General features: G+C 48.2%; 1 protein-coding gene across 5 annotated transcripts in view; it reads right to left on the reverse strand.

The window, feature by feature from the left end:
* LOC123761409 (6-phosphofructo-2-kinase/fructose-2,6-bisphosphatase) overlaps positions 1-20,264 on the reverse strand; it is a 274,084-nt gene that overhangs the window by 11,244 nt on the left and 242,576 nt on the right. For all 5 annotated transcript variants that reach the window (XM_045747431.2, XM_045747432.2, XM_069313301.1 and 2 more), the window contains 2 exons: positions 14,174-14,325; positions 6,614-6,741 (listed from right to left, as the gene is read on the reverse strand). In XM_045747431.2, the coding sequence (XP_045603387.2) occupies positions 6,614-6,741; positions 14,174-14,325 (280 nt within the window). The remainder of the gene's footprint in view (positions 1-6,613; positions 6,742-14,173; positions 14,326-20,264) is intronic.

The raw sequence follows: 20,264 nt of genomic DNA on the forward strand, positions 1-20,264 counted from the left end.
CTCCAAGAGCAGCCAATCACCAAGCAGCAAAAGACCTTGTGGAGGTAGTCCCCATGGTGACTTGTGGAAGATGGCCCCAAGGGCAGTACTTACAGGACACCTAGGGAAGGTGACCCTAGGCGCATGCAGCCTGAGTACTTGTGAATATACTCCTGGCTCGCGCACCACCAAGGACAGCACCACATCACAAGGCACAGGACTGGAAATCGAAAGCCAGAGTAGTACGAACTTGCCAGCCTCACATCAGCCTCAGAACTAGGGTGTGGATAGCTGGTGCGGGGGCACTGTCTCCATTTCCGCTTGTTACAACTTGTAATAAAGTTGTTACATCTTGGCTTAACGTATTTATGATGTATTAGAACGTTGTTACAACTTGATATATTGGTTGTTATAACTGGTTAGGAGGTGTTAAAACTTGCTCGAATGTTGTACCAACGTCGTAGTTTCGGTGTGTGTTTGGCGGGTATAGCCCATTAAATCGAGTTGGAAGATTTACTTCTAATTGATTTAATTGGAAGATTTACTTCTAATTGGAAGATTTATTTCGGGTTACGAGCAGTCTCTGGGAACATTTGTCTGGGATTAAATTCGTAAACGAAGGTACCACTGTGTATTACTATCTAAAAGCTAAGAACGTACGAATTCTGACTTGACAATCCTAACAATAGGTACTATCTAAACAGGAGGATGGGTTGCTAAGTTATAGTGGGCATCTGCCTCAATTATGTGAGAGATTTCAGCAAGCTTCCCAGTTTTTTTATGGGGGGGGGGGAACCCTTGGCCCCCTAATAAATAGGAGCAGTTATCCAAAGCATCACATATCACATGATAGTGTTCTTGAAGTTGGAGAAACTGTTGAGTTAGCTACTCTGAAAAAACCCAGTGTTGAATGTAATGAAACACCATTTTCTGGGTGAAACCCGGAGGCTCCCCGGAGCTATCCAGGCTGATATTGCTAATGTCAGACTTTGGTATTAGTGATGTGTATGGAGTTCTGTGGGCCTACTGGGAAACACGAGCCACAACCTGGCCCTCTTAGACAAGCATGGGGACCAGTGGCCTATAGAAACTCCCGTGTAGTTGGAAGCATTCTATGTCTGCCATCGACCGGGTCAGGCACCCAGAAAGGTAAGGGTCCCAAAACAAACCCCTATTCTAGTGAAAATTGCTACAAAAAATCGAACAAGTGGATAAAAACTCCCCAAAAAGAAACGAGCATGACGTCACATGTCGCTGCACCGCTGTCTGCTCCCCCCTCCCCGGGAGGGGAAAGGGGAAGCCGCAGACCCCTGCGCTGGCCATCCACCCTTCAATTCTGAGGCTGGACATCAAAATACACGAAAAACTGCCGACCGGGGGAAACAATCCTGAACCGAAGGGGCCGCAACAAACCGAGGAGAAGAGAGAAAGGAGAGCACTCTGTCCAATGACCAGGGCAGTGCAGGCGATGCACGAGCAGGCCGGAGGTGAAACAACACACGAGACAGCTTGCGAAATGGTGCAGAAGTAACATCAATACTGAAAGCAAGCTGAAGCGGCTCCACCAGCGCCACAGGTTATGAGGCGATAGTATTTGGCATATGACGACGGTCCTAGAACAACCAAGAGAGATAGGACAACACTACCCGAACCGAAAGCGAAGCACAACGACGAAGAGACAAAAAAGAACTGGAAGGACCGCTATGAAACTTCATACTGCCGCCGAGACGAAGCCCACAGGTGGGACACTAACAAGGAAGCCACCTGATCACCATAGTGATGATGATAAACTCAAGTCACAAATACCATACGCAAAGACTCGAGAAGATCGAACCAGCCACGTAACACATTGGTTCGATTTGCAGGAAGAGGCAGAGCCGCGGGAAAACCTCCGGGTTCAGACACCAAGCAAGCAGCGCCTGAAACCACGGCTGGGCCGACCACCATGGGGCCAAGAGGACTACTCTCCCCTGGTATGTCTCCAAGTGAGTCAGGACCTAGAGCAACAGCTGAACTGGGGGAAAGAGGTACAGGAACCCTTCCATCTCAGCCAGTCCTGCCGAAAGGCAACGACCCCGACGGCCTCGCAGTCGGGGAAGGGCGCCACATACAGCAGAAGGCACCGCGACCCCGCCGATGCAAAGAGGTCCACCTCCGGGCGCCTGAACGTCTGGCAGAGCCAACGGAAGGAGTCGGCATCGACCATCCATTCTGTGGACAGGGGAACGAAACGAGACAGGCTGTCTGCCAAGATGTGGGACACACCCCGAACATGAACCGCCAGGAGAGCCAAACTCCGAGAACTCAGCAGACGAGTCACCTAAAGCGACCAGCCCCAAAGAGCCAAGGACCGCATCAAACCCCCTTTGGTTCAGGCAATGAACCCCAGGGGAGCAGTCCGAACGGAGCCAGATCGTCGATCCGCGGGTGACTCGAATTCTCCGAAGAACAAACCACACTGTGCGAGCTCCCGCACTATGCTGTGGGCCCGACAGAAGGACGGACCCCACCACCCCTGGCCAGCCTGGTGAGCACTGGTCACAAAGCCCCAGCCGAGAGACGATGGGTCCGTGAACACATCGAGCGAGGGCTCAGGCAGGTCCTAAGGCACTGAATCCCAAAAAAACGGAAAGAAGAAGCCGGCGACGCAGCAGTAGATGCAAGGCATCCTAGGGCCGAACCCAGCAATCGCAAGAGAGGCAGAAGGGACGTCCCCGAAGGAACCAGAACAGCTGACGAAGCCAAACCTGACCCGATGGGTAGCCCTTCATTACAAAGTTCAGATCCTCGAGCAACCGCCGGGTAACCTGGGAGCTCCCCAGAAACAGGCGCATGTGGGACCGCAGCCGAAGGAGAGACTCCGGAGGAAGAGACAAGGAAGCGGTCCGAGAGTCCCACACAAGACCCAGCCAGATCCGAACCTGGGAGGGACAGGACTTCCTCCAGTTAACCAAGAACCCGAACCTGGCGAGCTGGGAAAGAACCAAATCCCTGGCTAGCAGACAAGCGGACCAGCTGGGAGCCCATACCAGCCAGTCGTCGAGGTAGGCCAACAACCAAACACCTAAATTAAAAGACGCAGACAGGCCACCAAGACCCGGGTAAGGCGTGTGAACACGCGAGGTTCAACCCGAACGGGAGACAACGAAAGTAGTAACACTGCCGCCCCACAACAAAACAGAGCCAGTTCCTGAACCCCGGATGAATCAGGACATGACAATAAGCGTCCCGGAGGTCCAGGAACACCATCCAAGCACCCTGTGCCAACAGGAGCCGAACCTGGGACAACTTAGTTATCCGGAGGAGGGTAATGAACCCAGGGGTTCAGACGGGACAAGTCTAGAATGAACCGCACGTCTGCACAGTCTTGTTTCAGGACTAGGAACAGACGAGAAACCCATCTGAGAGACGCCGTCGTTTCACCAACGCCCAAGCAAACCCACTGCAAGACGACCTGACAGAGTGCAGGGGAAGAGGCCTACCCCGCCAGCCTCGAACTCCCTGAAGGAGACGAGGCAACCCAACGCCACCGCAGGCAGACCGAAATGACCCGAAACGCCCACAAATCATGGGACTAGGTGTGAGCGAACAGCGTAAGCCTCCCCCCCCATCACCCTGTCAACAGGGCGAACCGCGAAAGGGTCGATGCTCCTTACGAGAACCCAAGCCTCGCACCGAGCGAACACTGCACTGACCAGATGAAGGCAGGTCTGAAGGCGGGGCTGGCCCCGAAACTGTCACCAGCAGCCTACCCCGACGAACGGGACCCTGAGCCCTGGCATGACCTCTTTGGGAAGGCTCCCCCCCCCCCCCCCAGGGCCCCCAAAGAACCAACAAGTCAGACATAGGACCACAACTAGGCGAGGCAGCCTGCAAATACCGCACCACTTCAGAATCAGCAAACAGCGGGGGGCAAAAAGGCAAAGACATCCTAAGAGCCAGGACCCAGGCAGATCCCAAAGAGGAGGCAAGCACCGCCTGCCGATATGTGAGCCGCGAAGCATAAAACAGGGAAACCACATCCCGCAGGATCGGCGCAAACAGCTTCAACAAGACAGCCGATGAGCGAGCCTCCGTATCCAAGGCATCGGACCCAGGAACGGCCCCCAGCATCCCCACATTCTCCTCAAGCCATTCCGAAGATAGCTCCAGGAGGGAAAAGAAACGTAAAGCCGAAGCCAAGAGCCCTCAAGCAACAAGTCCTCAGCAACCTGCACAGCCAAAAGGTAAGTGACCTGCACATGGAGCTGCACCCTGCCAACATCCCGAGGGAGGGCAGGGGCAAACAAGCACTCATTGTGGTGCTCAAACTCGTTCCCCCAGGAAAACCTGAACCACCGTCGAAGCCTTACGCCACTCAAGTGTACGGGAACGACAGAAGGAATGCTGAGCCTTCAAAGCAAACACAGGACAGTCCCCCAGCCAGGAAGACTCTGGAACCTCGTAACGGACTCAGTAGGGGAACGAAGATGGATCCATAACATAGGCATGCACAGGAAGTAAGTCACAAGGGTCACCCGAACTGCAGGAGGTTGGAATGCGGGAAACCGAAAACCTCCAGAAAGACGGAACAGACGCACCCCGGGGGGACACGGACCCGAACCAGGGGAGGAGCAGACACCAAATCCAATTCGTACGCAGAGGGGGGGGGGGGGAAAGAAAACCCCACTCCTTGTAACAGTAAGCCCCAGTCAGAGGGCAGAAAACCCCAGGTGGGGTCCAACGAGGCCCAAGGCCCCCAAGTCTGCCCATCTCCTGTCCCAAGTCCCGGGGCCGAGTCAACACCCAAAGCACCGGCCTCAAAAGAAAAGGCCGGCGCAGCCGTGTAAGCCGGACGGAAGGGGGGCGCACTGGTCAGACCCCGGAGGCTTCGGCAAGGAGATTGGACTCGAATGCCTCTGTCGCCACACCAGAAGGGGCATCCCCCGAGACTGCCTGAGTCTCAAGACCATCTAAACCCTGCCCCAACTTCGAAACTCTCAGATGTTTCGGGGTCGGAGGTAGGGGAGGAGGAGGAGGACCAGAATGAACCACAGCAGGGAAAGGACGAGGGGGTGTGGACCGAACCAAAGCCGAAGCAACCATCACCCCCAAGTCTGGGTCCCTATAAGCAAAACAAGGCATCCCCAGGGCATCCGGGTGAGCAACCAACCTAGCAAGTTGCAACAACCTAAAGCGCACATGCATCGCCTGCGCCGCCTGTACCCACAGAAGATCATCATTAGATTAGGTAAACTGAGTCACCAGCAAGCAACAAAGCTTGCAGGACTCAGGGTCGAAAGTGTCACCGACCCAACAGGCAGTGTGACGGAGGCAAAAACAGTGAGAGTCACCCTGAGACAAGGGGACAGAGTAGCCCTCGAACTCGCACGAAGTGAGGGGGAAACTCAGGAGCCACATCCATTGGACCTGCGCACCCCTGTGGGATTTCCCAGGGTCCTGAGACGGAAATCACACTCAGGGAATCCCAGGCATGGTATTGCTACCCGGCGCCCAAAACTACCAAGCAACGCTCTAAAGCTTAACCCCAGGGACGTGTCCACTCACAGGGAACTAGCAGGGGTACCACCAATAGATAGAACCGTACTCAGATCAGGTATAATGTGGGCAACAATCAAGGCAGACCCCCCACCAGGCAACACAACAAAAAAAATAAAACCCTGCAAGAGGACAACATACCCAAAAGGAAAAGAGCCGGCTGCTATGAATTGTGAAAACAAGCTGCGCAGCACCCTGCGTCCCTTACCAGTGCAAACTGCCTCTTACCCTAAGGTAAACAAGGGAGACAAAACACCCTAGCACCCAAAGGGTGGCCGAAAAACTGAGCAGTAAAACGGCAGCGGAGGAATGACCCAAAAAACTTGTGGAAGGTGATCCCAAGCCCCAATGGCAGTACTTACAGGGCACCTAGGGAAGGGAAGGGAACCCTAGGTGCATGCAGCCCGAGTACTGTAGAATAACTCCTGGCTCGCACACCCCTAGAAGGCAGCCACCACACACAAAGTACAGTGCTAGAAAATCACTGGAGCTACAGCACATGACCTCTGCCTCTAGCATCAGCCTTAGAACTGAAAGGTGGATGGTCAGCGCAGGGGTCTGAGGCTCCCACTTCCCCCTCCAGGGGAGAGGGGAGCTGCGCAGACAGCGGCGCCGCGACGTGTGACATCATGCTTGTTTGCTTGTTTCTTTTTGGGGAGTTCTATCCACTTGTTCGGCTTTTTGTGGCAATTTTCACCAGAATAGGGGTTTGTTTTGGGACGCTTACTTTTCTGGATGCCTGACCAGGTCGATGGCAGACATAGAATGCTTCCATCCTCACGAGGATTTCTATAGGCCATTGCTCCCCATGCCTCTCTGAGTGGGGCCAGGTACTGGCTCGTGGTCCCCTGGAGGCCCACAGAGCTCTATACACATCATTGATGCCAAAGTCTGACATTAGCATATCAGCCTGGATAGCTCCAGGGAGCTGAAGGGGCTACCCCTAGAAAACACTTTTGTTACAACAGCTAACTTTACCCTCATGAAAAAGCTCAAAAGTACTTTTACAAGACCCTTGAATCGTACTCTAAAAAGTTATCCTCATCCCATACTAATTTCCTCTCTCACTCAATCAGTCTCAGTAACTACTACTTACCTCTGGCTTAGCACGATGTGTATTGACAGCAGGAACACCGAGAGCAACATATTCCACCTTACAACCATAAGCAACAGGCGTCAGCTTCATTACAGTATGCAAAGGAACCTCGATGTATGGCAACTCATCTGATGGGCGTGAAAAATATAATTAGGAATAAATTAAGACATTTGCTCATCACAGTAAACTGTACAGCTTATCCACACTTGATTCTAATAAATTAAAGAAGGCTTATGAGAAAAGAGTATAAGGTGTCAGGACCTTGGAGCCTTAAACCTTTAACTGCGCAAATTGTATATACAGTATACAATTTGAGTAAATGGTGCTGAACTGTACACATCATATACAGTGGTACCTCGCATAACGAATTTAATCAGTTCCATGTTCGTCATGTGAAACGGACGTCTTACAAAACGAGTGTCCCCCCATGTGAACAGTGTGATGCACTGTGTTTATTGTGAAATTCCCCCAGAGTGCATGACATCAAATGTTCCCCAAAATATCATTTTCCTTTGCAAAATGATAAATTACCATCCCTGAACATGTCTATGTAAAAATAATTACCAAATTCCACTTACTTTGGCTGTGAGGGCGTGGACAGGGTGCGCTGTGACGTCATCAGGGGCAGGTCGCCCGTGTGTGAAGCTCCCAGACACGGTCGCGCAGGCCATTCAAGCACCGCGTGTTGCCACAAATATATTTTAAAATATTTTTTCTATGTATTTCCAATGCGGTTTTATTTGTTTCTTTTATCGTATATGATGCATATTTGTGACCTTTACAATATGTATACAGTAGAATGTTCATAATTTTCCATGAAACTGTGATACATGTGTCAGTAATGTGTCCACAATAAATGTTTATTGTCACAATATTACATGGTAAAAATTCACTAAAATTACAATATGTACAGTTTCACATACTATTTACACAGTAACACACTGTATTACATACTCAGTACTTTGGAGGTGCGTAATAGTCAACGAAGTAGTCCATGGTACACAGCGCGACTTTGCTCTCATTGCACCAGCTACAGATAGATTTTCGTTTCCTGTTTCATCGTTCTGTGTGCTTGCAAATAACGCACTCGCGTACACCCTTGGCTTTAGTACTTGTAGGTGGTATGTAGCCAAGCTTGTAAAGCATAAGGTAGTATTGAAACGATTATAGGAAAAGCTCAATTTGTAAGGTAGTCTAGCTTGAAAAGATCGCTTTGTAAGGTCCCATACAGGAAGAGATTCAGCTAGCCTCAAAGAGTGTCCATCAGTCAGGAAGAGATTCAGCTAGACTCAAAGAGTGTCCATCAGTCGGGAAGAGATTCAGGTATTCTTGAAAATATCAATGAACACCACCACCATGGAAGCCGCTAACACTGTTCATCTATGCTACTTGTATCAGATGCATCATCACTGAACGCAGAAAACGATTCATCTATGTATCATCTATACAAATTCGAGATGGCAAGGGTGGGGCTCAGAGTTACAACTGGATACGCTCGCTGTATCATCCTCATAGGTGCTGAATCACTGGCATCCGACCGTTGTGTTAAGCCCTTATTGCGCCTAGCTTCACCAATGTTATGACCCTTATGTTCTTCAAACAATAGGGTCTGAATTGCACCGACTGAGCGCAGTCTTTCAACACCGTGTGGGACAGGTGTTTGAGAGCCAGAGGCACGTGTGCCACAAATGGTTGCTCACGCAGTAATAACCCAGCCAGCAGCCCTTGTCTTCCATATTCGTTATAGCAAAAGGTTCGTTCAGTTTTTGTTGGGTAGGCTGCTCCATCATAACAATCTTTCTTTGTTTCAAATGTGTTCCATTTGTTTTGTATTTGTCACTTACGTTTCAATAATGGAGCAGCCTACCCGACAAACACTGAACGAACCTTTATGGCATTTGTCCATTTTTCAAATTGTTTCAACAGTTCTTTTATTTTTCGTTTTTTTTTTTATTTAAGAAACATGGAGCAGCCGACCTGTAGACCACCGAACGAACCTTTTTGACATTTGTACTGGTTTTCAAAATTCTTCATTTTTTTTATTATTTGCATTTTTTGTATGTAAGAAAGATGGAGCAGCCTACCTGCCGACCACCGAACGAACCTTTTGCTATAAGACAAATGAAAAATAAATATTGAACACATTTGAAGAAAGGAAAATGTCATAATGGTTTATTCAGTGTATGTAAGGTAGGCTTCTCCATTATTGAGACACAAATGACAAATACAAAACAAATGGAACACATTTGAAACAAAGAAAGATTGTTATAATGGAGCAGCCAACCTGCCGATCACCGAACGAACCTTTTCGACATTTGTTGTATATCAGACATTTCATTTATTTTTTCCTACAAAAACGTCAATGCTTTGCAACATCTCAGCAGTCACCCTTTTATATCCCAGCATCATTAGCATCTTTAAACAAGAACAACATAATTTATGTACATCGTCGGAGGCGTCTAAGAATGTGAAGAAGCAGCGCGACCCCACCATGTGGTGTTGATGTTACTCAAACCAGTGTTCGTCATACGGGACGATTTGACGCCGATCGGGCCGTTCGTTACCCAAAATGTTCGTCTTTTGGGGCGATCGTTATGCGAGGTACCACTGTATATACAATTAAGGGTGCCGCACAAGATTTAAATGTCACGTGGCTACCTGGGGGTTCACATCAGCTTCCTCAGGGATCTAGTAAACAGCCGCCGTTTAAAACATTTTTAGGGAGCCAGTCGGCCGAGCGGACAACACACTGGACTTGTGATCCTGTGGTCCTGGGTTCGATCCTAGGCGCCGGCGAGAAACAATTGGCAAAGTTTCTTTCACCCTATGCACCTGTTACCTAGCAGTAAAATAGAGGTACCTGGGTGTTAGTCAGCTGTCACGGGCTGCTTCCTGGGGGTGGAGGCCTGGTCAAAGACTGGGCCGCGGGGACACTAAAGCCCCGAAATCATCTCAAGATAACATTCTCGGGTGTCAGAGCCTCAGTACTGAGTGAGTTACCAAGGCTGGCACACACAACATGAGCTAACAGTACTGCTGTTCTGCTTGTGACCACAGCATCACCTAAAAATGTCAAAATATATATGTATCTGGTATTATTTAGCCATGATAGTATTACAGAAGAGCCTGAGTGTGATACAGACTGTGGTCAATGTTCAGATATCAGCAAACACAATGCTGTTCAAGATGTTCACAGCGCTAGCCACAGCACACTGCCATTATGCTGTGTTCGTCCATGAAAGAATCTTCAAACGACTTCTCATACCTGATTGATGAGGTTGTGGGAGTTCTACTCTCCAAGCCCAGCCCGAGGCCAGGCTTGACTTGTGAGAGTTTGGTCCACCAGGCTGTTGCTTGGAGCAGCCCGCAGGCACACATATCCAACACAGCCCAGTTGGTCCGGCACTCCTTGAAGAAAACTATCTAAAGTTCTCTTGAAGATGTCCACGGTTGTTCCCACAATATTTCTTATACTCGCTGGGAGGATGTTAAACAACCGCGGACTTCTGATGTTTATACAGTGTTCTCTGATTGTGCTTATTACACCTCTGCTCTTCACTGGTTCTATTCTGCATTTTCTTCCATATCACTCACTTCAATACGTTGTTATTTTACTGTGCAGATTTGGAACCTGGTCCTCCAGTATCTTCCATGTGTATATTATTTGATATCTCTCTCATCTCCTTTCTAGTGAGTACATTTGAAGCACTTTGAGACTATCCCAGTAAGTGCTTTATCGCATCTATGTATGCCGTATATGTTCTCTGTATTCCCTCTATTTCAGCAATTTCTCCTGCTCTGAAGGGAGAGAAGTGAGCATTAAGCAGTATTCAAGCCAGGACAGCACAAGTAATTTAAAGAGTACAGCCATTGTGATGGGATCCCTGGATGTGAAAGTTTTCGTAATCCATCCTATCATTTTTCTGGGTGACACAATGTTTGCTTGGTTATGCTCCCTAAACGTTAGGTCATCAGACATCATTATTCATAAAACGTTTACAAGCTGTTTTCCCACTATGGGCAGATTTGATTGTGTTTTTTACCCTGTACAGTATTATGTTTAAGGTCCTCATTTTTACCATACCTGAGTACCTGGAATTTACCACAGTTAAACATCATGTTATTGTCTGCTGCCCAGTCGAAAACTTTATTAATCACCAGACGGCTGAGTGTGTCTGTGTTTAGTATCATTAATATCTGTTTGTAGTTTTTCAATGTCTTCAACAGAGGTAATTTTCATGCTGATTTTTGTCATCTGCAAAGGATGATATGAAGCTGTGACTTGTATTTGAGTCTATATCTAATATAAGAATAAGGAAGAGGACTGTACCCTGAGGTACAGAACTTTTAACTGCACTTGAACGCGATTTTATATGGGCGACTTTTACTCTTTGTGTACTGTTTGACAGAAAACTGAGTATCTAGTGTCCTACTTTACCAGTTATTCCCATTGACCTCATTTTGTGTGCTATCACTCCATGGTCACATTTATCGAATGCCTTTGCAAAGTCCGTGTATACCACATCTGCATTATGTTTTTCTTCTAATGCCTCAATGATTTTGTTGTAATGGTCAAGTAACTGTGAAAGGCATGATCTTCCTGCTCTAAATCCATGTTGGCCTGGGTTGTGGAGGTCATTGGTCTCCATGAAACTAGTGTCCTGACACCTGATTATTCTCTCAAATACTTTTATTATGTGGGACGTTAGTGCAACTGGTCTACAATTCTTAGCAAATGCTTTGCTCCTTCCCTTGTGTAGAGGGACTATGTCTGCTGATTTAAGCGCACCTGGTATCTCCCCTGTGTCCAAGCTCTTCTTCCAAAGTATATTGAGTGCCTGTGCTACTGGCACCTTGCATTTCTTTATAAATATTGTATTCCATGAATCTGGACCCGGAGCCGAGTGCATGGGCATGTTTTCAATTTCTCTTTCAAAATCTGCCACACTCATGTTGATATCAGTTATATTTACGGGGGTTTGGATATCACGCATAAAGAAGTTGTCCGGATCTTCCACTTTCATGCTGTTTAGTGGTGTTAAACATGTCCTCATACTGCTATTTTAGCAGAATAAATTTTTTGAATGGAGTCAAATCGTCAATCCACAAGTGACCCGAACCCTCCGAAATGACATCCACATAGCTGCAAACTCCCGCACCGTGCTGTGGGCCCGACGGAAGGACGCACCCCACCATCTCTGGCCGGCCTGATGAGCACTGGTTTCAAAGTCCCAGCCGAGAGATGACATCTCTAGATGCCATCTGAGATGGCCCTAGGCACATCCAGCCCGAGTACTTGTGAAATTACTCCTGGCTCGCTCACCACCTAGCAGACAGGACCACACCACACGGCACAGAACTGGAAAATACAGGAGCCAGAGAGGCATAACCTTGCCAGTTCACATCAGCCACAGAACTGGGGTGTGGATAGCCGGCACAGGGGTCTGAGGCTCCGGGTTGCACAGACAGCGGCATGGTGACGTGGTGACATCATGCTCATTTGCACATTATCACTTGGGGAGTTCTGTCCACTAGCTCGGCTTTCAGCAGCAATATTTTAACCAGAATAGAGGTTTGTTTTGGGACACTTACCTTTCTGGGTGCCTGACCCGGTCGATAGCAGACATAGAATGCTTCCGACCACACGGTGGTATCTATAGGCCATTGCTCCTCGTACCTCTGTGAGGGGGCGAAGTTCTGGCTCGTGGTCCCCGGTCGGCCTAGAACTCCATGTGCATTGATTGATGCCAGGGGGTCTAATACATTCATATCAGCCCGGTTAGCTCCGTGGAGCTGACAAGAAGATCCACAAATCCCTTCCAGAAATAGAGGTGCAATAGGCATGCTGAGAGATAATGTGATCAACATAAATGGCCTAAGACTTCAACACTCTTCCCCTACACATAATCAACAGATAGTTGGTAGTAGGTAGTCCAGTTGTCAGGTGAGTGAGATTCATGTGTTCCTCTGGCTTTGGGTCTTTTGTCCTTTTGGTCCTTTAGTGGCAGTTTGTTCATTTACAGCTGGTTCCTTCATTTCTGGGGTTAGCTTCCGGAGGGGTCCTCTGATCGTTGATGCATGGTTGGTTCAACCAGGGGTGCATCATGTGTCGTATCAAGTAATGGCTCTTTTCCACTACCTTCATGCCACTGATTCTGCCTCAGTGGATGCATTGTGGGGTTGATCCTCTCACATTAATTCCCTGTTTCAAGGCTCGTCTCTCTCAGGTTGTTTGCAGTGTTATTAAATCTAGCAAGCCTGCAGTCTACCCTTAAGCCCATGACGTTTGGAAATATGCCACTATCTCGGCTTATTTGCAAATATGTCGTGGGCTGATATTTGGGTGTGGGGGTTTTGGGGGTCAATTAGGGTTCTGATAACCCGGTATCTTATCAACGTGCCCAGGCTCCGGCACTCTTCTATGGAATTGGGTTATGTCTCGAGGCTGGGAGTCTCGTCCTTTTCCTAATTCCTGAGGTGCTCCCTCCTCCCTGGTAAGTGCCCATTTGCTTTACTTCTCTGTGGGTAGACAGCTTCAGAGAGCTACAAAGGGCTCACCCCCAGAAAACTAGCACTGAATGTAATAGGATAAAAACCCACACTTATGAATTTGTGAATTCTATATAAAGATTTACACTAAGTCTTTCGCACTCTCCTGAGTGCTTTGTTAAGGTCTGAGTGTGTGGTTAGGACGAGACTCACATCTCAACGACTAATTGATTCAGTTTAGTCGTTGAGATGTCAGTCTCATCCTAACCATATACTGTACTCAGACCTTGACAAAGTACTCAAGAGTGCAAAACACTTGGAGTAAATCTTTACATAAAATTCATAAATACATAAGTATGGGTTTTTATCCTGTGTTATTATGTCTGTGAGAAGACATTACCATTACTTATTGAATGTAATAAAATGCCAATTTCTGGGTGAGCCCTGGTGGCTTCCTGACACCCTCCTTCCCTCTAGGTCATTGTGGGGGTTACCTACCTCATGGATACCTTGTGGAGGTTATGGGAACCAATGGCCCTGTGGCTTGGTCTCCGAGTAGGCCTCTTGGTTTGTCGTCGGTCAACCAGGCTGTTGAACATAGCTGCTCGCAGCCTGGCATATGAATCACAGCCTGATTGATTAGCTAGGTTACATCTTTTATAGAACCGATAGTTGAGTAGCCGGCGAACCAGGAACTATCTCCCCATTCCCCCCAAATGAGCAGGGAAATTGAGGGAAACAAGCTTTTGCTAGTTTTAAGAGATTTAAATCATTTGTTTATATTGTTGGGGAAGTTCTTTCGGCAGACCTCAAGACTGCAGTCTCATTTGTAGCCAGCAGTCATCTGTTTTGTCTTGCTGACTTTCTGCGTGCCTTCCTCAGTGGTGGCATAAATACATAAATGTCACCACTCCCTGCACCTGTGTGAAGTGGCCAGGTTCTGGCACTGGTTCCTGGTAGGTCTATAGAACTAACCAGTAGATGCAACCAGGTAGATGGTACCATCTTAGCATATAGTAGTTTCAGGAAGCCACGGGGTGTTCCCCCCAGAAAATACTGTAGTTCACTCACCAGAAGGTTTATCAAGAAAGTAAGCTAGAAGACACCTCATGACTGCTTGGTGAGCAATAAGTAAAACATTCCCTTGACGTTCCAGCTCCATGATAACTGGCTCCAGACGAGCTACAAGATCTTCATAGCTTTCACCACGAGGATACCGGTAACTGGAAATGCATATTGTATATTATTTTTAGACAGTAACAAAAAATCTGCAGGTAGTTGAATAAGTTTACAGTTATTATTATTAGTTTTTTTTCAGAGACAGTAACTCTATATGACCATAGCCTATTATGTCATTAAAAGAGTTTATTCCAAGCAGACTGGAAACATCTATGAGAGTCGCACATTAGAGACTACACCTACTCTCAGAAAACCTTGTGTGGTCCCTTTTTCCCTTGCTGTCTATTTACCTTGAGGTGGTTCCCAGGATTATTATTTCCAGGTCTCTTTAACTCCAAAAGTATAGATATGGAAATACGCTGTACTTTTCTGCTTCTGGACAGATACTGGGGTAACTGGAAAATACATACCCAGAAGTGAAAATGCATGCCCCAGAAGCAAAAATGCATGCCCCAGAAGCAAAAATGCATGCCCCAGAAGCAAAAATGCATGCCCCAGAAGCAAAAATGCATGCCCCAGAAGCAAAAATGCATGCCCCAGAAGCAAAAATGCATGCCCCAGAAGCAAAAAAATAAAGAAATTCTAAAAATATTTTATCCTTAAAGAATGATTAACTTGGATGTAAAATATAAGAAAAAACCAGCATTGAATGTAATGAAACGCCATTTTCTGGATGAGCCCCTATGGCTCCCTGGAGCTTAGCAGGCTAATATATGTATATTAGACCGGGACATTAGTCAAGGAGTTCAGACCTACCAGGGACCAGCGCCAGAACCTGGCCCCTTCAGAGAGATTTCAGGGAGCAATGGCCCTGGAAAACCCCCTTGTGGTTGGGGTATTTTCCTTATCTGCCATCGACTGGGGTTAGGCACCAAGAAAGGAAGGCATAACAAAACAAACCCCACATGGTAAGAAACTAACAACAAAAACCGAACAGAGTTAGAACTCCCTACAATCCCAAGGAAACAAACAAACGAGCAAACGTAGCACACTACTGCCGCGCCGCTCATCCGTGCAGCTCTCCACTCCTTGAGAGAAGAGGATGGGGGGGGGGGGATGGATTTCACCACGCTGGTTGCATAGCACTCCAGTTCGGAAGCTAAGTGTCAACAAACGTAAAAAAACGCCGACTTGTGGGAGGGAGGGTTGCCAGGGAGCCTCCTGGGCTCACCCAGAAAATGGCATTTTATTAATTCAACGCTGGTTTTCAATGGGGAGCCCCTAAGCCTCCCTGGAGCTTCATACCCAAAAAGAAGGAAAAGAAAGGGCTGACCCCGGGAGGTGGCTGCCACAAACTCTGCAACACGAAGTCGAGACAACAGGCTGCAACCTGCGACCCAAAGCAACACAATAATGCCCAGGAGCAGACATGCTCACAAAATAATAGGCGGCCAGGAACCTTTACGACCTCCAAATCCCATACGACCTGTATGACCTGTATGAACCTGTATGACCTCCTCCCGAAATGATCCCAAGACACGTTACCAAACACGGCAGCGAAAGCTGCAAACGTCCAAACGACACGGGCGCGAGGATAAACCGCAGGCTGGCTAGACTTAACCCTGTGGTCGACCTGGGAGATCCGAGCCCTGTAACAGGGAACAAGGGAAACCGAATCAACTCAAAGCGCATCCCCAGCCACAGCGTGCAAGTAACGGCGAAGAGCCGCAACCGGACACAACACATGACGCACCCCCGGCCGAACTAACCAAGCATCAATAACCCAAGGACCCCTTTGAAAAGCAGCCGTCTCGGTCTTTACCAGAAAAGAAGGAGAAGGCTGCAAACGTACAAACCTACCACCAGAATCAAAAGAGCAGAAACCCCTGCGCCGGAGGATAACCGGAAGCTCCCCGACCCAACCCCCAGAGGCCAATGCCAACAAATATAGGACCTTTGAAAAACAATCTTTAACCGAAGGGGCTACCACAAACCGAGGAGAGGAAAGATAAGAGAACACCCTGACCAAGGACTAAGACGGCTCAGGCGGAGCATGAGCAGGCTGGAGGTGAAACAAAGCACGAGAAAATGTATGGAATGGGGCGGACGTGACGTCCACCCCGAACGTAAGCTGGAGCGGCTCTGCCAGGGCCGCACGATACTAGGCGATAGTAAGAAGCATCAATAACGGTTCGGAAAACCAAGAAAGGACAAGACAACAAGATGCGAAAGAGAAGACAACCTACGCAGAGCAAGAAAATGGTAAATAGAAACGCCAGGAAACTTCATACTGTTGCCGAGACGAAGCTCACAGGTGGGACACCATCAACAAAGCCAATTGATCACCATAGAGATGGTGATACACCCGCATCAAAGACCAGACGCGAAGAGCCGAGGAGAAAGCTGAACCAGCCACGTACTGGACCGGTCCAACCTACCGAAAGAGGCGGAGCCGTGGGAAACGCCTTGGACTCGGACATCGATCAAGCAGCGTCTGAAAACAAGCTAGGTCGGCCACCAAAGGGCCACGAGAACTACTCTCCTTGGGAAGGACTCCAACCGAGCCAGAACCCGAAGCAACAGCTTGACTGGGGGAAGAGGTACAAATAACTCCACCTCGACCAGTGAATGCCAAAAGGCATTCACCGCGAACGCCTCGCAGGCGGGGAAGGGTGCCTCATAGAATGGGAGACGTCGAGACCGCGAAGACGTCCATGTCTGGGAGTCCATACGTCTGGTAGAGCCAAGGAAATTGGCTACGACTGGCCAATCCGTGAACAGAGGAATGAACCAAGGCTGTTCGTCAGGACGTAGGGCACTCACTGTACATGAACCACACGGAGAGCCAAACCCTGAGAATCCAGCAGACGAGCCACCTGAAGGGACCAACCCCAAAGGGCAAGGACCGAAGAGAACCCCTGTGGTCCTGGCAATGAACCACCGGAAAACAGTCTGAATGGAGCCGGATGGTAGAGCCCTGAGTGACCCGAACCCTCCAAAGCTCAACCAGACAGCCACGAACTCCTGAACCATGCTGTGAGCCTAATGGAAGGACGGACCCCCACCGTCTGGTCACAAAGCCCCAGCCAAGAGACAACTCGTCTGTGAACACATCGAGTGAAGGCTCGATGAGGCGCCAAGGCACGGAACCCCGAAAGCCCCAAAGAGAAAGCCGGCGACGGAGCACAACACAAGGTCCCCGGAGGACAAACCCAACGATCGCAAGATAGGCAGAAGGGGAATCCCTGAAGGATCCAAAACAGACGCCAAAGCCAAACCCGACCCAGTAGATAGACCAGCACAGTGAAGTTTAGACTCCTGCACAACCACTCGAGCAACCGCCGAGTGACCCAGGACCCCCTCAGAAACAGCTGAAGGCGGGACTGCAGCCACAGCAATGCCTGTAGAGGGAGAGACAAAGAAGAGGTCCAATAGTCCTAAACAAAACCCAGCCAGGTCCGAACCTGGGACGGAACCAGATGGAACGGCCTCCAGTTCACCAGGAACCCAAACCCGGTGATCTGAAAAGAACCACACCCCTGGCGAGCAGACAAGCGGACCGACTGGGAGCCCACACCAGCCAGTTGTCGAGGTGGGCCAGAAAACTGAATCCTGAGCAGACGCAGACAGGTCACCAAGATTTGGTAAAGATGCGTAAATCCACTAAGTGCCCATTACAAACAAGGGAAGGCAACAAAAGCGGCAAGCCTGAAGCCCCACCACCAACTGTGCCAGTCCCGGAACCCTGAAGAGGAATGTGCCAAGAAGAGACCCGGAGGTCCAGGGACACCAATCAGGCACCCAGCCCCAACAGTGTTCCGAAAAGGGCAAAGAATCCAGGGTGCAAACTGAACAAGTCCAAAAGAACCACAGATTCGCAGAGTCCCGTGACTGCACTAGAACAGGCGGGAACCCCGGAAGGATGGGGCGGATCGACCTCGTCGAAACGCACCCACCAAGATGACATGACAAAGTGCAGGGTAAGAAGCCCACCCTGCCAGCCCTGAACCCCCCAAAGGGGGAGAAGCCGCCCGACGCCACCAGAGGCCGGAAGACAACCAAAAAACGCCCACGAACTGTGGGACCATGCGAGAGCCAACAGAGCAAGCTGCCCCCCCCTCCCCCAGCTCCCCGTCAACAGTGAAGGGACCGAAGCCCCTTCCAAAAGAAAATGTATATACAGAATATAAATACACACACACATAGCCATATATACAGTGGAACCTCTATTAACGAGTTTAATCCGTTCTGGCACCGAGCTCGTTACCTGGAAAACTCGTCTTTGGAAACAAATTTCCCCATTTAAAATAAAGGAAATAAATTTAATCCGTTCCACTCCCAAAAACATCCATACTTGTATGACTTTTTTTTATGTAAATATAATATTGCACATTTAAATATAAATGTTTTGTTGTAGTGTTTTAATATTTACTTTACCTTATGAAGAGTAGTTGCTGGCTTGAGGGAGACGATGGGGAGGTGGGAAGGATGAGAGGGGTTATGGTGTGGAAGGAGAATCCACCTCTGAGTCAGGCGGACTCTCTGTTCTTGGGAATTTCACCCAAATTTCATTTCAAATGTCACACAAGGATGCGTTAGACCAGCACCAAATAAAAAACTACGTTGATTACACTCGTTGTGTCAACAATATAATAGTCTTACCACGAAGATACAATACAATGCCGTTTTCTCAAATAGGCAATGTGGTTATTAAAGAAAACGGAAATTTCATGGCAAACATTTATACAATCCCCAAGTCGATCGGATAAGAATTGGATTTTATAGAAATATTTGCTCAAATGACGCTTGAGCGTGGTGTTTGGGTGCATTCAAGAGAAAAAAAGTGTGTTACGTTCAAGCGACATATACCTGCGAAAGTGATAACACTTTCATAAAGTGTTATCACAAAGTGATAAATTAATTAAACATTTTCACACACCGGGTTGTCACTGCTTTATCAGGACAGCTTTTCCAAGAATGCGTTCACCCTTTCAAACATTCCAAACACTTCCCTGATCTCAGTGGAAGAGGCAGCATCCTCCCTTACCTCCTCATTCCCTTACTAATGGTGTAAATTGTTGATGAGGACCTGCCATACTTCCTTGTGAGATCAATCACACAGACACCACACTCATGCTTTGCTATAATTTCCTTCTTTAAATGCACAGTAATTGTGTCTTTCTTCCTCTTGACAACACTATCTTTAGCAAGCAGCTTCTTTGGAGACATCATGTGTTACAAATTGTAGTCACAAAACTACTAAAATCCCAAAGAAAAGCTCAAATAAATCCATAGGGATGCTTGTCGTGTGAGATACAACAACAACACTGGCGTCGAAGGCGTCCGAGAATTTGCGAGAACCCGCGAGACGCTAGGAAGCGCCATGTGGTTTCACTCGTTAATAGAGGCGAGCTCGTCAATAGAGACAAATTTGCTGCGAGTGGCTTGCTCGTTACTGGAAAAACTCGTTAATAGAGCCACTCGTTAATAGAGGTTCCACTGTATATATATATATTATATATATATTATATATATATATATATATATATATATATATATATATATATATATATATATATATATATATATATGCGAACAAGCCTGAATGGTCCCCAGGACATATGCAACTGAAAACTCACACCCCAGAAGTGACTCGAACCCATACTCCCAGAAGCAACGCAACTGGTATGTACAAGACGCCTTAATCCACTTGACCATCACGACCGGACATAATGAGGTGATAGCCGAGGCTATATGAACCACCCCACCGCCGGCACTCGGATAGTTATCTTGGGCATAGCATTTTACCAAATCACCTCATTCTTTGGGGCACACGTGAGGAACACAAATGCGAACAAGCCTGAATGGTCCCCAGGACATATGCAACTGAAAACTCACACCCCAGAAGTGACTCGAACCCATACTCCCAGAAGCAACGCAACTGGTATGTACAAGATGCCTTAATCCACTTGACCATCACGACCGGACATAATGAGGTGATAGCCGAGGCTATATGAACCACCCCACCGCCGGCACTCGGATA

This window comes from Procambarus clarkii, chromosome 7, assembly GCF_040958095.1.
Source record: "Procambarus clarkii isolate CNS0578487 chromosome 7, FALCON_Pclarkii_2.0, whole genome shotgun sequence".
NCBI classification, from domain to species: Eukaryota; Metazoa; Arthropoda; class Malacostraca; order Decapoda; family Cambaridae; genus Procambarus; species Procambarus clarkii.